This window comes from Abramis brama (genome assembly GCF_963993115.1).
Source record: "Abramis brama genome assembly, chromosome: 22".
Lineage (NCBI taxonomy): Eukaryota > Metazoa > Chordata > Actinopteri > Cypriniformes > Leuciscidae > Abramis > Abramis brama.
The window spans coordinates 27,563,719-27,581,291 of record NC_139984.1 but is presented as its reverse complement, the minus strand read 5'-3'; the positions used below and the strand labels follow the sequence as shown (position 1 = coordinate 27,581,291).

At 36.7% G+C, this 17,573-nt stretch overlaps 1 protein-coding gene across 3 annotated transcripts in view; it reads right to left on the bottom strand.

The window, feature by feature from the left end:
* The window catches only part of src (v-src avian sarcoma (Schmidt-Ruppin A-2) viral oncogene homolog), a 48,785-nt gene that overhangs the window by 17,877 nt on the left and 13,335 nt on the right, over positions 1 to 17,573 (bottom strand). For 2 of the 3 annotated variants that reach the window (XM_084098776.1, XM_084098777.1), the window contains exons 2-3: positions 3,853 to 4,096; positions 2,551 to 2,650 (exon numbers count right to left, since the gene is read on the bottom strand). In XM_084098776.1, coding sequence (XP_083954902.1) covers positions 2,551 to 2,650; positions 3,853 to 4,087 — 335 coding nt within the window. In that variant the 5' untranslated portion in view covers positions 4,088 to 4,096. Of the gene's footprint in view, positions 1 to 702; positions 721 to 2,550; positions 2,651 to 3,852; positions 4,097 to 17,573 lie in introns of all 3 variants that reach the window. The other variant, XM_084098775.1, reaches the window with a different exon arrangement.

Here is a 17,573-nt window from a genome sequence, read left to right as displayed (position 1 = left end):
TATGCACATTTAGTCTTTTAATTTGTGGGCCGTATACAGATTTCTGTCCAATAAAATGATCTCTGGAATGAGAATCAAAACTTAGCTAAACTCAAAATGTAGCCAGTAGCCATTAGTCTATATTTTTACTGTTAATTTAGCTAAATGCTAATGTTATCTTAACATTATTGCTTTTAGGTTCATTCATTTAATGACCCCATGAAATCAAAATCTGAATTTAGTGGGTTTAAGTGCAAGTCTGTTCAACTTTATATTTAGTTTATATTTTACTATTTAAAAAAAAAAAAAAGGGTCATGTAGATGTTCCCATGACAACTACCTGTTTAAACAGGAAATATGTCAACACAGGATAGAAAATTGTATATTTGACATTATTTTCATCGTTCAATGATTTGGGATGAACTGACCTAATCTAGCAATGCAGATAACATGAATATTGGCATGCAGCCTAAACAAATGTAAAGGAAAAAATCGACAATACACTAAAGGACCAACCACAAAGTCAATGTGAAGGACAAATGTAAAATGGTTGTGAGTGAGCCAGTTATGAGGAAATGTGACACTATTTATGGACCACTTCCACAATCTCTAGAAAGTCAGGACAAATCTCAGGTGGACAAGCAAATGGTGAAATGACACATACACAAACACACGCATAGAAAATGGACATTGAAAGCTGAAAGCAAGAGCAACTTTACCAACCTGGGGTTCAACTTTCTCCTACATAAACGATTGAGAGCGTGTAGAGGAAAAACACAGAGGAGACGTGAAGTGTTTTGGACATTAAAAGCAAACAGCAGAAGCTACAAACATCCCACATCGCCTCAAAAATTGACTGAAGGTCAAATCGCAGCAATGACGCACTGAAAACAAAGCTTTTATCCAACTTGTCTGTGAAGTACTAAAAATGTGGAAAACAATTACTGTAATGTGCATTTGATTATCTCTAAATGTGTACTGACACATGACTCTGAAGGTCCCAGCATAAGCCGGAGCAGCTTAGAGATTTGGTTAAAAAGCTTAGATTACTCTATTATCGGTGGCTTCTGGGATGGGTAATGGGCAGCAGTGGGGATTGGTTATGGTTTAGAGGGTGAATCTCACCTAGTGCCTAGGTTTCTGTTCAAAATCCCTATAATTGGTCTTAACTACAACACTATTTTGGTAAACTGTTGTAGGGTGTGTTCACACATTTGTAGGGTGTGTTCACACATTCGGTTCTATTGGTTCTTTTGGTTTGCTTAGCGTTCACACTGTCATTTTTAACACTGAACCTAGAGATTTTTTTTTTTTTTTTTAACGGCTTTTATGACATATTTGTGATGAGAAAAAACATGTATGCTTGAGCATTCTGTCTTTTTAGGGTCTTGTGACATCATATCCTGTTTTTGGTTCGTTTAGTCTCTTTGGTCCGTGTTGCGTTCATATTTCAGTTGAACCGCACCCAGAGTTCGTTTGGAAGTGGACCGAGACCCATCTTTTTCGGTTTGTTTGGTGCACACCAGGGTTCAGATGGAGCGTTCACACTTATTCAAACAAACCGCACTAGTTCATTTTAATCAAACCTAACTTGCCAAGTGTGAACACACCCTTAATGTTTAAAAAACTGATTTATTTTTATTATAAACGATTGTAAAAACTACATGATGCTGATTTAAGTTTCACAAACTTAAGAACACATAAAATGTATCATCGAGTCTGATATGACTGAAAGTGATTACCCCAGTTCATTAAGTGAATCATATGCTAATTTGCATTAGATTAATTCAGTGAATGATTTATCAGAATGATTCATCTTGAGTCTTATTATGCAATTTATAAAAACATTGGTCATTCTTTCATTTTAATATCATGAAATGATATATATTATATTATATATTATATTATTATATTATATGTATATATACACATATCTCGATGTAAACATACTTAATGTTACTAGATACATGCTTCATTTTCTTTCAGCAAAATATTTTAAAAAAATCCTCTTTTATTGATTTGGGGTTTAAATATGACCCAGACAAGGTCTGTTTTGAAGGATTCATCCACATACTACACTGTGTTTGGCCTGACATAAAAAGAAAATCACCAGGTCCGCTTTGTGCTGAAACCAGAGGATGTTACTAAGAGTGTGTTTTTTTCTTCTTTCTTCTCTTAACGGTAGCGCTGTACACTGAAATAAGGAAGTGAACCGCAGGTGTAGAAAGGAAGGAAAATGCTCCCTTTGGTCCGGGAGGGGAAGTGGAGGTAAAGACGTGCAGCTGAGCTTTTCTTGTGCACAGGAAGACCAAAAAAGGAATCCAGAGAACAAAAAGCCGTCATCTCCCACAAATGCAGCGCCTTCAGAGGGAGCCAGTTCCTATGGTTACCGAAGAGGAAGAGGAGGGGGGGCTACATGTGCTGGGGGGGGGAGACAGCCAGAACAGCCAGAGCCCAGACAGATGAGAGACATGTGCGTGTGTGTGTGGATGTCTGCCTCGGTGGGTGTGTCTATCGCCCCCGGGAGCCCTGTTATTTTTGCGCGAGTATGTTTGTGCGTTTCCCTCTTACGTGTTATTGACAATCTGGAGTCGTTCTCCTTTCCTGAATGACAAATCAGAGGCGGTTCGTGACTCGTAGTCATACAAAGCCACAAACGTGGTCACGCCGCCTATGGAAAAATACAAGAGACAAACATAGACTGTTATCTTGATGCATTCAATTTTAAAAAAAACTTCAGCAGGGAAATTTCATCAACATAAGTAAATAATGCAATGTTGGGTTGCTAATGGAAATGGGCATCCAAAAATAGTCTAGACTTGCAGAGTCAGATTTGTGACTATCAGCATAAAGACTGTGGTGACTAAGGATACATTTAAGTGACCTAAATCCAATTTTTTCCTCCCATGTGGCACAAATCGGATATGACCAAGGAATGTATAAGCAGTATACAAGCACATGGATTCCGATATTCTCAGATAGGTTTCAGGTCTCATGCATATGTGGAAATAAATCTGATATGAATCATGCATTGTGCATTTGTAAGCGGACAGATCGGACATTCCCGTCAATGCGAGTCGTACGTCTGAAAAAGCGACGGTGGTGAATGACGCCAACCGTGATCACATGACCCTTTTCAATGGAGGACGAAGGCTCAACCTAATGTTTGCTGAACTTTAAAGATGGTGCAGAAAGCAAAAGCTCGTATAATCATTTCATCTGCGTCCATTGCAATTTGTGCAATACCACTATTGTACAGAAAATACTGAATATTTTAGATTAATACTGTGAAAAATGCACAATGTTCACAAACTTTTTTGGCCAAAATTTCAATCCATCAAAAAGTAAAAAAGTACTACTTATTTAAATGGACAAACTGCAGAAAATCCATTCAAGTAGTTTTCCGCAGAAATTGCTCATTGTATCACGTTTCCACGTGGACCGACAAAACCTGTGCATCTTGACTCTAAGAGACTCGCCAGCCAATCAGAGCGGAGCTTGGGAGTTAGGAAAATCCTTTGCTATATTTGTTTGAGTATGCATCAGGCTGTCCATTAACGGTCTGATGTGGCCTTACAGGAAAACTGTGACTGTCATTAATGAGATTTTAACTCAGTTAATTCATTAAAAATTGATTGCACCAGCTATAATTGTATACATGACGAGCCTGATTTACATTGACAGTAGGCGTGATGAAAAGCAGTACTGTGAATAAGACGCATGTTTTTCCTGCACCAAAGTAGAGCAACTGTTTAGTCAATTCACCCTCAGACTTCTTTGCCCATTTCCTTTAACACTTTAATACTGAAAGTCACCGAAAGCAGAACCGTAATAATGACACATTGCATTCCGGATCAGACAGAGGTGTGTTACCCGCTAGCATGCCGCCCCTGTTAGGAGATGTGATGGTAGTGGGGATCACTCCTCCAAACAGCGCCTGCTCTGCATTGATCATGGGCTGGGTGCCACGTCTGCTACCGTCCACCGGAGGACTTCGGTTGGGGGTGAAGGATGACGGGTTGGGACTAGAGTGGTGTCCTCCGGTGCCATCGTCCAGACTCCGGGAGCGCTGGTTGAGCTCTTTGGGTTTACTCTTGGCTCCGCCCATGGCCTAGGCCTGAAAAGACACAGATCTTTCAGATCATGATTTTACCACAAACACCTTGCTATACGCTTAATACTAGAGTAATTTAAATTAGTTTATAAAAAATTCAAAATAGAAATGAAATCTGTATATAAATATACAAATTTGAATATATAAAAGTATGTCAATCCGAATATATAGTTATAACTACATATTTGGATTTACATTTGTATGGTCATGATTTACATACATTATAGATACAAGACTAAAATGTATAGAAAAAAAATGTGTGTGTATATATATATATATATATATATATATATATATATATATATATATATATATATATATATATATATATATGTGTGTGTGTGTGTGTGTGTGTGTGTGTGTGTGTGTGTGTATATGTATATGTATATATATATATATATATATATATATATATATATATATATATATATATATATATATATATATATGTGTATGTATATGTATATGTAGGCTATATGTATATGTATATATATATATATATATATATATATATATATATATATATATATATATATATATATATATATATAAATATAAAATCTTTACATTTTAGTCTTGTATCTATATATTCAGACTTATAACCCTGAATATATATATAAATGTAAAACCGAAAATATAGTTGTAACTCTGAATATACAGTATAAATGTAAATCTGAATATATAGTCATAAGTCAGAAAATATTTACAAATCCTGATTATATAAATTCATATATTGTCTGCTATGGGGCTGAATATTAGCACAGGATTGTAGGTACTGCACATCATTTTACTGAGGAAACCTGGGGATATACTGTACCTACTTATCAATTAAAAATGTTCAGGTTCATGAATCTTTTTTTTTTTTTTTTCAGTATCTGAACCTACAGCTACCAGTCTACATTTCTAACCACCAGCCCACACTGCCTGTAACATACTATTACATTCATGAATTGTAGGGTTTTTCATGTTATATATATATATATATATATATATATATATATATATATATATATATATATATATATATATATATATATATATATATATATATATAAAAATAATAAAAAAATATGTTGTTCAGAAAAATAACTTTCATCTAATTTGTAACATTAAAACACTTCAAACGAATATTTGACCCTCTCTTTTTCCAGCGCTGTCGCTAGAGACCAGCCTGTTTTCATGATTTATGTATGAACCATGAATTATTAACCAACTATGCACGCAAGCAATATTCTGTTATTCCTTAAGCAACACAAATAAACAGTGATACTGGTGCGCTAAAATATCTTTATCTAGAGAGCTATTCCGTGTTAAACCGTAATCTCATTACTGAACTCTTCAACCATATATTGGAATTCAGGTCATTTTAATGAACTAGATGTTTACATTTTCTTTAAAAAAAATGTGTTTGCTGAGCATGCAAATCTCACTGCCATGATCCTACGGTGTTCTGGATAGTTTCAAAATGTGTTTTTAGAAGAAATAAGAATCAATGAGAAAAAAATAAACGGGTGGGCCTTGATTTTTTTCATCACAAATTGGTGATCGGACCTTGAAAATGGATATGTTTCAGTGATTAGATTTTGATTAAATATTACAAGGACTAATTGTTAATGCAATAACATGCCCTGATGGGTCTCAATAACACCAGAAATGTATATGGAAAATGCACTTCCATACTTGCCATTAGGGGTTCTGCCTAAGCAAGCAGCACTAATAAAAAGTCAGAGATTCCTAAAAGCGAGTAAAAAAAAAAAGAAAATGAAAGAATGCCTGGCATGTGAATGTCATTTTATCACAGTCAAATCTGATCAAAGTGAAACATTACAGAAACCGAGTGGCCGCAGTTTGTGCGCCCCACAGAAGCCTGAGGTTGTGTTTAGTGCACTTTAACCTCACTTTAGACGACTACAGGAGCGCTCAGCTGTTTCCTCTCACATACCAGTGACAGCCGCTGCAATACGATCCTCCCGGACCCCCCAACACACTCACACATTCTTCCACATGTCATACTGTCTGTCTGCCAGCACAGACACACACATTCTTTGAGGGACAGACAGAGACGATTTCCCATCCACCCACACAAACCTCACTCAGCACACACTTCTTTCCAGCCCTTAGCTCTCTGTAAACGCTCCTCACCCGTGCAGAACAAGCCCCCGCTTGCCCACGGGATGATAAATTCTCTACAACGAAAGTCTCTTTTCCTAGAAAGCCCGAAGGACTGGCAGCTCATGGCGAAGGGTCTCTTAGAGGAGCTGTGACAGGCCCGGTGGAGGGGAACTAATCTCAGCAGAGCAGTGTGAATGAGGGGTCAGGGAGCGGCCGAGGGCCCTGGAGCCCTGCGGGAGCGGAGCCGTCGCAGAGGAGCTTTCATTAGAGAGACCTGCGCTCTTCAGGTTCACTGGCAGTGCCATGTTATTTTTTCATGACAGAAGGCCTGTCCACATCGATTCTAATGACATAAAATATTCTATACAGTAGATAAAATTCCTTGATAAAAAAAAGCATTGGAATGAAATGTTCAGCATCAAATCAGAGCAAAAAGAAAAACAGATTACAGACTGAAATTACAAAACAAAAGAAAAGCAAAACAACATAATGAAAGAGAAAGACTAAAACAACTACCGCAACAAAAACAAAACTAAGAAACGAAATAAAAACAAAACCTAAGACAAAAAACATCAAACAAAATAAAAACAAAACAAAGAATAGGCTATAAGAAAAAAAAAACGACAAAAGAAAACTCAAAACAACTAGGCTTAATAAAAAAGAAACTAAAAGGGAAAAACAAGGGAAAAACAACCTAAAAAAACCCCCAACAGATAAAAATACAAAAAAAATAAAAAATAAATAAAAGGAAAAGCAACAAAAATAAAGAGAGAAAACAATAAAAAAAATGTTTTTTCATTTTAAGTGTCACATTAGGTCAGACAGACTTGATGTGAATATTCATAGAGATTTCATTCAATTATTTGTTCTTGTCAAGAATAAACCGGAATATCTGATAGTTTGGCTTTACAAAAATCCTCTTTTATAAACCATTTAGGCCCTTTTCCTGCCAAAAATGCAATCTGTGTTAGAAAACGGCTGTAATGCATGATTGTTTGGAGTCCCCGTGAAAAGTTGTTTAAGAAAACTGAAAGAGAGAGAAACAACAGCTTATTAGTATGTAGGCTATGTCCTCAACCATATGGGCTCCAGATTACATAAATGTTTCATTTATGGGTGCTACTGTCCCTGTGTATTTCATTCAGTGTCAAGGGAAAACTAGCATCCTGCAACAACAAGGATGTCTTGTTAATGTCCAATTAATGGAGCTCTAATTGTAAGTAGCAGGATGAATTTACTGACACGTTTGATAACACTAAACCACAATGAGATGAACTCTGGGTAATCAAAGAGCAGCTCATGCCTCACTAATGTCCAGCCACAATAAAAACGGTCATTAAAAGCAAAGGCCCAGACATTACAAATAAAGGCAAATCTAATTTCCCACGCAAGGTGTGAATGTTTGGCTCTAGTTAACGCGATCTCCGTGCCCAAGGCCACAGTCGTGTCCGGGAACGACCTTATTGAGGTTCGAAATGTGACGAATGATCATCGGAAGAAGGATTCTGGCATTATGTAAAGCATCATTGATCTATGGCAAACAACAACTGGGAACAGGACGTTCATTCACTGACTTGTGTCAATGGCTTATGAGGTCTAGCTGACGGACATAGGAACAAATGCAGAATTGAAAGGGCTATTTGAACAATAAAACCACACAACAACAAAACTGATTCTGCATTAAAAATGACAAAATGACAGAAAGGTTAATAAAAGTAGGTCTATATTGTGTACGTTTTCTGAAAAACGATTAGTGAATGCCAAGGCATTGCTTTAAAGGGTGTTCTACTTACTGGTCCAAGGTGGGGGGGAAAGCCCAACTATTAGTCTGAATGCTTAGAAAAGTAATTAGGCATCAATATTATTCATAAACAAAGCAATATTGGTAATGTTTGCCATAGCCATATCACCCTGTGGTACAAGACTGGTTGCCCAGTCCAAGCTAAGCAGGGTTGGGCCTGGTCAGTACCTGGATGCGAGAGCTTCTGGGAAAACTAGGTTGCTGTTGGAAGGGGTGTTAGTGAATGATTCCCTCCTCTGGCCTCCTAATAATCCGCATCCACTGACTTGGCTCGATCCCTCTGTCTCCTCTCCACCGATAGCTGGTGTGTAGTGAACTAACTGGTACGTCGCATGGTTGATGAGAGACCCCTGATATGACTGTAGGCACTTCGGGTGTACAGTAGAACATAGTAAAGTGCCTCATTCATTCATGTTTGACTCAAAAATTCATCATCAACATTTTTGATAAATCTCTCCATATTTGAAAGATGAGCAGACAGGCTTTCTTCTGGATATTGCTTAAGCCTCAAACATATCTCGAACACTGGTAAATCTGAGAATAGACCAGGGAATCATCCAATTTAATCCAAACACAAATTAGGACGTGATTTCTATCCCACTGCGCCCAGGACAGGGTGTTAGATTTCTGTGGCGCACCAATTAAAGGACTGGATAAAAACAAACTTGCATTTAACTTCGCCTCAGGCAAACTAAACCACATCTCAAATAAATTGGTTAGCCGTATGTGACAGCATAGCGTTGGGTTTTGGTGCTTTAATTGGTTAATTTAACTATGGTGGTCTATCAACTAAAATGAAGAAAAAAAACACCTTGACATTTTATAGAAAAGTTGTATGCAGCTTTCCTGTAGCTCAAACAGAAGAGCGTCTGATAAGAATGTAAATGTGCACATTGAAATGCAATGCGAGTCACTTTGGATGAAAGCGTCTGCCAAATGCATAAATGTAAATGTATGTTCACCCCTGAATAAGCACCGGATTAATTATCTTACAATATGAGATGAAATGTAAATTATTAAGGGCATAGTACATATCTGTCTGTCTATTGATCCACACACAGACACAAATATTTTTTACGTTATATTAAAAAAATCTTAAAACCGCACTTAAATTAAATATTCATTCCCAAGTGTGTGTATCTCTATATTTTTGTGGGTGTACAAATACAAAACATGCCCTAAAAATAATCCCTAACATGGGAACAAAAGCTAAATCACACTCACACACCACGGCTGTGAGAAGGGCTGCTCATGTCACATGTGTAAACGGGGTGAGAGGCTGTTATCTAACAGCTGAGGAGATTCCGACGGATCGGATGAACCGGAGACGCCCCATCCCCCTCAGCGTTACGGAGACAGGCTCTGATTTCTATGGGAAGGCAGAGGATTGATTCTTGAGCGGTGTGAGAGACAGATAGCTCAGAGAGGAGTACAGCTATAGCGGAGGGGTCAGTGTGTGGGGGTGGAGGGTCGATATTCCCCCTCCGGACTCGTCTGTGCACCGAAGATCAGCTGGGGTGCGTAGCCTAGCCCATTTCAACCAGGGCTAGCTAGTACACGTACATGCTGTACAGTTATGCACAACCACAAACACACGTGAAGTTACAGAGACATGACTGGTAGCAGATTCAGGCATACAAAAGTAGTATACATGCCTGTACGTGTGCCTCACACACGCACACACACGTTTACTTGCCTATCTAAATGGGAACACTCCATAGAAGTAATGGTTTTTATACTGTACAAACTGTATCTTCTATCACTTTACACTAACCCTGCCCCTAAACCTACCCATCACACACAACTTTCTGCATTTTTACATAAAAAAAAAAAAAAAAACTTTAATTTATTTATTTTTTTAAACCAAATGAGGGAGGTTTTTGGAGATTTTGGTCACTTCTGGGAACAAATTTGTCCCCAAAATATAGTTAAGTAGTACACACACCTATATATGTTATCTTCCTGATTACTGTAACCCATTATTTTTCAGTCATGTGAAAAAAAGCCCAACTGGGGCTCCTTCAGTTGGACAAAACAAAAGCGTCCATTGTTCTCAACCCATCAAGCCTTGCAATCTGGAGTGTGTGATACTGCAACTATTCACTTGTCTGTTGCTACGCAGCCAGCGATAATTCCTCTTTTTCTGACAAACCAGAACCAAAACCACTGCTAAATTACATTCAAGCATCAATATCCAGAAACATGAAAGAAACATGAAACGTCACAAACATTCCCATCATTCAGAATGGGTTAGCTGCCAGCGTGTGAACGTTCTCGCCCCGGGCCGCCCGAGGATGAGGAAAACACCTGCAGACAGCGAGCGAGGAAGAGTCCAACCCGTGATGAAAGGCTTCAGATTCGCTTAATTATGCAGGAGGAAAGCCAGAGGATCATGAATCCCACATACTTCCCAGGGGTTTGAGCAAAACAGGAATTACAACTCAGCTTTTTCTGTTGACACGTCTTGTTCATGAGAACTTATTCTCCTTTCTTTCATCAGACGAAGGGGCTTTGATTTGTGGTGTAACAGGGTGAAGCATGATAAAAACCCATTGACAAAATTAACTAAATAAAGCACTGGATTTCCTATTTAATGAGCATCATAATGCCATTTCATTTATAGTGTAAACTAGTGTGTATGCAAATCATAATGGCTACAACTGTGACTTTCACATGGTTCTCCAATGGAATTATGCTATGGAGCGAAGCATAAGGTTGTATTGTTATTGTTATTTTAGTATTATTTATACACTATTATAGCAATTATTAATATTTTGAACTAGCTTTTATTGTTATGTTTTCAATTTTCAGTTTTATTGTTTTATTCCAACTTTAAGGTTATTTTTTTCCATCTTATATTTCTATTTCATCTTTCATTTCAATTACCGAAAACAATTTTGAATGGTTTTAGTTAATGAGTGTTCACATACATTATTTACTTTGTGGCACAATTCAAAACGTTTAAGCTTATGCTTCCATTAAAGTGCCCCAATTAATGCTTTTTCAGAGATTTCCTTTCATGTAGTGTGTAATCTTGCTGTTTGTGAATGTAAAAGGGTCTGCAAAGTTTCAAAGACGACAAATAAAGTGATAAAGTCTCCTAAAAGAAAGAATCGATTCTGAACTGCCGAAACGAGTCGTCAGTAATTTCTTTCTCACTTCCTGTTAGAAACTACGTAACAAATTTGCATAATGCCAGCCTATGGTTTTATTGGCTGCTCACGAACATTGCTACTTTGACCCTCAAACACTGTAGTTGTAGCTGAGACTGGAAGATATTGGTTCGTGTGTCGACATGTTGAGAAAGCATTGTTTTCAGCACTGCAAATCCACTTTGCTGCACTTCCAAAGCATGAGGACTCGCACTTAAATTAATACGATAAAACCGACGTCATCTTTACTATTCATATCACTGTGTATCAAGTGCTGAGGAAGATCTGGATCTGAAATTCAGATTTGGTAATGGGTATATTGTTTCCGACACGACCTGTAAGCGGTTGACCAATCACAACAGACTGAGCCATCTGACCAATCATAGCAAAGGAGGCTCTCGGAAAGGAGGGGTTTAGAGAACCGAATCATCAAACAAATCGTTTTCAGACTCTTTTGAGAAATGAGGTGATGTGCAATGAATATTATAAGAAAGTGTGTTTTTTGACTGTGGATGCATGCAAACCTGTTGTAGGAGACTCCAAAACAACATTAGGAACCTTTAAAATAGCATAATAGGGGCACTTTAAAAAAAAAGTAAGAGAGAAAATCATTTGAAATCCTAAATTTAGTTGTAGCAATGGAATAGTGAATAATGAATCGTTGGAAATGGAGGTCTCAACTTTCTACACCACAATGCTGTTATTTTACCTTTACAACATTTAATGCAAGCTGTATTTTTCTCCCCTTTCCCATCACTGTCGGGCCAACAGGTGCCAGAAGGCCAAAGATATCCATCTTGTTATTCCTGCATTTGCATGGTCAACATCAAACGTTTCATTACCAGTGGATAAGCTCCTTTGGTACGAGTTGTACGGCAGCGTCTAAGCCAGAGAAAACATGTGGATGAAAGCGTTTAATTCACTTGCTGAGAAAAGTCGAACTGGAAAAGCACCTGAAACCACACTAGGGCAGAGCAGCAGAGGTGTGAGAGGGGGAAAACCCTCCAGTTTAGCAGCTGAGGTTTTGTCATGGTTTTCTGTGGTCTCACAGACACGTCATACGATCAACCTTTAATATACCATGGCCAATGTATTTGCCAAACTAGAGCCAAATTAAATAAAATGGTTTCTCTCAACACACTTGCATTAAATATGATGCTACTAACTTTTTTCAGCTGCCTGCTCTCATCCTAATTGTGACTCATTTAGCTGTTAATTCATTCAGAAAAGTCTTATTGTAAATCTTAGTGCCAAAAGAATATGAATTATTAAAAATGAACTGATCAGATTATATATTTAAAAATATATAAATTACAAATCAATTTAATGCATCCTTGCTCAAAAGTATTCATTTCTTTCATTAAAAAAAAATAAAAAAATTTGGTAGTGTATAACAATTATGTTTTGCTTAGCAATTACATAATACAATATTAAAAATATCACACCAATACAAATATAAAATGTTTTAACTGTGCTCTGATAACAATCCTTACATATGTGGACATAAAGATTTGGGTATGTTTTATATTATTATGCTTACTGTATTTACTTGAAGGGAAGTTGGACGCTTTACAACTTTATACATCATACCAATCAAGCTCTAATCCTAACGCTTGTTCTGGAGAGAGTTTATCAACATTCGTTCTGTAATCACTATGCCATGATAACATTCCATCTGGGACTTGAATCCAGCTCAGGATTGTAGGAATTACAATGAATAAGTTCATTGAGGTGGGCATGTTTACAGCTACAGTGAGGAAAATAAGTATTTGAACACCCTGCTATTTTGCAAGTTCTCCCACTTGGAAATCGTGGAGGGGTCTGAAATTGTCATCGTAGGTGCATGTCCACTGTGAGAGACATAATCTAAAAAAAAAATAAATCCAGAAATCACAATATATGATTTTTGCTATCCTATCAATATGGGCCAACATTTCTAAAGAATGCTTTCAGCACCTTGTTGAATCAATGCCACGTAGAATTAAGGCAGTTCTGAAGGTGAAAGGGGGTCAAACACAGTATTAGTATGGTGTTCCTAATAATCCTTTAGGTGAGTGTATACAGTACATACAGTTAGGGGTGTGCAATCTGACATTATCAAGTACAGTATATCCCTAACACACACCCAGAATGCATGCATACGATACGTGATGTAGTCTTGTAGATTAGACTAGTGCGGGTGCGCCTTTAGAGTGCATGCTTTCACTGCATGATTTAGTCTGTATACTGTAAGAGTGCAGTTTTTCCCCAGATATCAGCATGATAACAAATGTGATATTGATTTTAGACAAGTTCATACATGCATGCATACATGGTCGCCGTGATTTTGCCAAGTAAGATGTGCTCCTGGATCAAAATCTTTTGTTGATCCTGGAATGACATTTCTGTCCAAAAATATAGCTCTAACCCTGTCCCTACTCCTAAACATAACCCTAACCATAACTTATCCCCAAAATCAGAGGGAAATGATAGCTGAATAAGAATAGCGTAGCTGTAGAAGCCCCAACCCTTATCGAAAGCCTAAACTTGGCATTAACGGTAAACCTATCCCTCAGATCTGATTGGACGATTGGAATGTTGTTCCATGATCAACAAGGATGGAGGAGCATCTTAGTGAAATCACATTCACCAAGAGGATATAGCTTAGGCTCCATGTTAACATGCCTCCCCTCTTCTTCATGAATGCTTCCCTGTTACTGACAGTTCAGTAAATCATTACACAGGGTTAACAATGCTGGATGTGCACTACCTGCATAAACCTTATTACGACACCTTCAAAAACAAGACATTATTTCACGGTTGATCCTGACATATTAAGCAATATATATCGACAGGAAGTCAAAAGGCTAGTTTCATTTGAAGAGCTGTGAATGTAAACACACCCCACACACTGTCAAGAACTGACTCCTAGACTCGTCCGGTCAGCGAGAAACACTGAGGCGGGAGGCGCTCGAGTCAATATTTACTCCATCAGAAGGGACTGGGTCAGGGGTTGCCATGGAAGTGATTATTCGAATTCCAGAAGTGTCTAAAGCAGATGAACGGGAAAACCAGGGTCTTTGTGAGAGGTGGAAGGATCACAGCAAACAGTCAACGATCAGATAAGAACTGGACTTTTAAGGCTGCTTTTCAGAACAGGATGATATTGTGTCGGTATTAACGTTCCCTTGAGTGATCACAAGACGAATGAATCGACCTGTCTACAGATAGTAGGTTTCCATAACCTCTGTGTAAAAATAAGTGACATGTAAGTCCATGTACTCCACAAACATGGTGAAGTATGGGAAGTAAGGGATCAAATTCAGCCACTTTTTAATTACCACAATTACATGTATGGCTGAAAATAACATTCAGTACCAAAATGAAAATTCTGTAATCATTTTACTCACATGCCATTACAAACCTCCAAGACTATCCTTTTTCAGTGAAATGTAAAAGAGGGTTTTTGAAAAATGTGTATGAAAGTCAATGTTGTGTGGAGTGGACCCCAATGTTCAAAATATATTCATTTGTGATCTGCAGAAGTAAGAAAGCCATACTGATTTTCAACAGCACAACGGTGAGTAAATAACACAAATTGTATTTAAGTTCTTTGAAAACTTTAATCTTATAAACACTCATTTTATAACACTGTTAAATGTAATCTTTAGCAAATCTTAAAAGGAATATCCATTTTTCATACTGTACATTATAATGCTGATGCCCAAATCATTGTTATTGTTAACTAAAACTAAAACGCTTAACAATAATTCTGTAAATTGAAATGAAGCTGACAGAAATGAAACCATGAATATTAGATTGAACTTATATGAAAATTATAAGTGTTGCCTAGGCAACTAACTGAGATAAAATAACTACTAAAATGACTAAAACTGAAATAAAAATAAATTAAACCTATATTATATTGAATAAAAAAACTAATTAAAATGGCAAAAGCACATAATAAAATGGTTAAAAATTAAACTAAAAAATAAAAATAAAAAAATAATTCAAAATATTAATAAATACTATGATAGTTTATAAATAATACTAAAATAACAGTGGCCAAATTCGGTTACTGAAAAATGTAATTATCGATATAAGTATCGGACAGAATATTTATATCTTGCATACCTAATAAAATGCCTTAAAATATCAAAAATAACTCTATTTTTTATTTCTAAAGAAAGCATAAGTGGTCCTTGCCTATGCGAACCTTGCTGCTACTCACCATACCATAGTAATGACTGTTTTCATACAGGTTTCCTAAACCAGGAACCAGGATCATAGTTCACATTGTCCACACTACACTGGGACATGGCAAAGTATTTAAACAAAGAAAAAAAGGACATGCTTCAAAAGCATTTTTTTCAAAAGCACCTATTTCTAAAAACCTATCATCACCCGTTAATCGGCTGCCAACACACATGAGATCATTTAAAGCTGAGCGGAAGAAATCTGGGCCACTCACTGTGAGGAGCGGAAGCGTGTGTGCAATCAGCCACGTGCGTCAGATCAAGCATGAGGCTTATATTTTACATACTGAAGCCAGCGCAGCGACAGCATGCATTAATACATTTGCAAGTAAATGAATCAGAGTTTCTGTCGCTCACTTCCTTACGGTCCCTTCCCTAAACCTAAAGCCGTGAAACAACTCTCCGCATAGAGGAATCACCCTGTATTAAATCCATATGCGAGTTTGTTCGGTATTCTAACACCACATTATTGCTTCTGAATCAGCTTTACATGCAAGTGCAATCTTAAAAATTACAGATTAGAAAGCAAAACAATTTGCAAAGCTAAATTCATGTGTGTAATGGTCATTTTATTTTCTACAACAGATGCAATGAAGCCATACATCATCAGTAGACCAAAATCAAAGTAATACCATTTTTTGATGCCATCAAGCAGTGAGTATCTTTTTATGCACATTAAGATGCAGGCAAACACTGTAGCATTTTGTTTACAATGCGATCATTTATCACCTGCTACCAGCCTGGTTTATTTAAATCTCAATGTGGAATAAAGAAACTGGGAGTGCCTCTTATTTTCTTCTGCTGAACTTGGCAACCTTTGCATTATGTTATTTCACTGATCTGGTTGAATACAGTTGAATAACATGTATTTCAACGGCTAAAAGCTATGTTTCCCTGATCAAATTAAGGGTTAAAAAGGAAAACATTGCATGGAGGTAAATCCAATAATCCAGGAAAAACATTTTCATGTTAATTCCCAGAATGCCCACGGGCTGTAATCTCTCTGACCATTGAAAGGATCATTAGATCACTGCATTACTAGCCAAAGCATTATTATTACTGGGCAGTATGAAAGTATACAGCGGGACGAAGATAGATATTTGCTATCGGTGGGCAGGACAGCTTTACATCATTTCTGAGAATTAAGGAAAAACAGAGTAATGTAAAAAAAAAAAAGAAAGAAAAAAAAAATCACAGTGGGACCTGTCCTATAAGTTATAGTACTATAATATAAGTCATTTTTGTATAGAAAAGCCTGGATTTCTGTTTCTATTTTTACTTATACTGAGTATTATAACTTATTTTTCCCATTATGATTTTTTCAAGACTGAGCCATGAACCAAACCAACAGAATTTATATACATATATACATACATACATACATACATATACATACATACATATACATACATATATATATATATATATATATATATATACACATATATACATACATACATACATACATACATGTAGTTATATATAGTATATATATATATATATATATATATATATATATATATATATATATATATATATATATACATACATACATACATACACACAAATATATAATTATATATAGTATATATAGTTCTTTCGTGATTTTCTGATTTCTAGTTGTTTTTCACCAGGAATTCTACTGTTAAGAAGTACTCTGAAATAATGAGAACTGATGGCTTCAACAAAAACAAGTTTTTGTTAAATTAATTCCCCTATGGAGAAAATGAACAGGATTTTTACTTCTGGAACCCGAATGCTGATCTTTGCAAACAACTTTTCAAACAGGTTTCCCAAACAGCCCTGTCCTGAACTCACGCTATTGGTTAAGACAAAAGCTGAATCGTAAAACCACTCAAACAATATGAAATATACAGAATTATGAATTCTTACAACTTTTTCATCTTTTGCACATTAAAAAGAAAGCATTCGTCCATGGAAACTTTAACGAATGGAATATCTCATATTGCACATGTTTGTATTAGATAAGACATTGCTCAGGGCTGACACTCTGCGTTCTGGAATGTAAATACAGTAGTTGCATTTATATTTTCTAATAGAGGGTGAAAAGTGCACATCTCTAGAGTCTGGAACTCATGAGGAGCTGCAGGCAAATTCAGAAAATGTCATCCTGATTTAGCTAAGGGCAATCTACATTAGATCCTCCACTTTAAACTGCA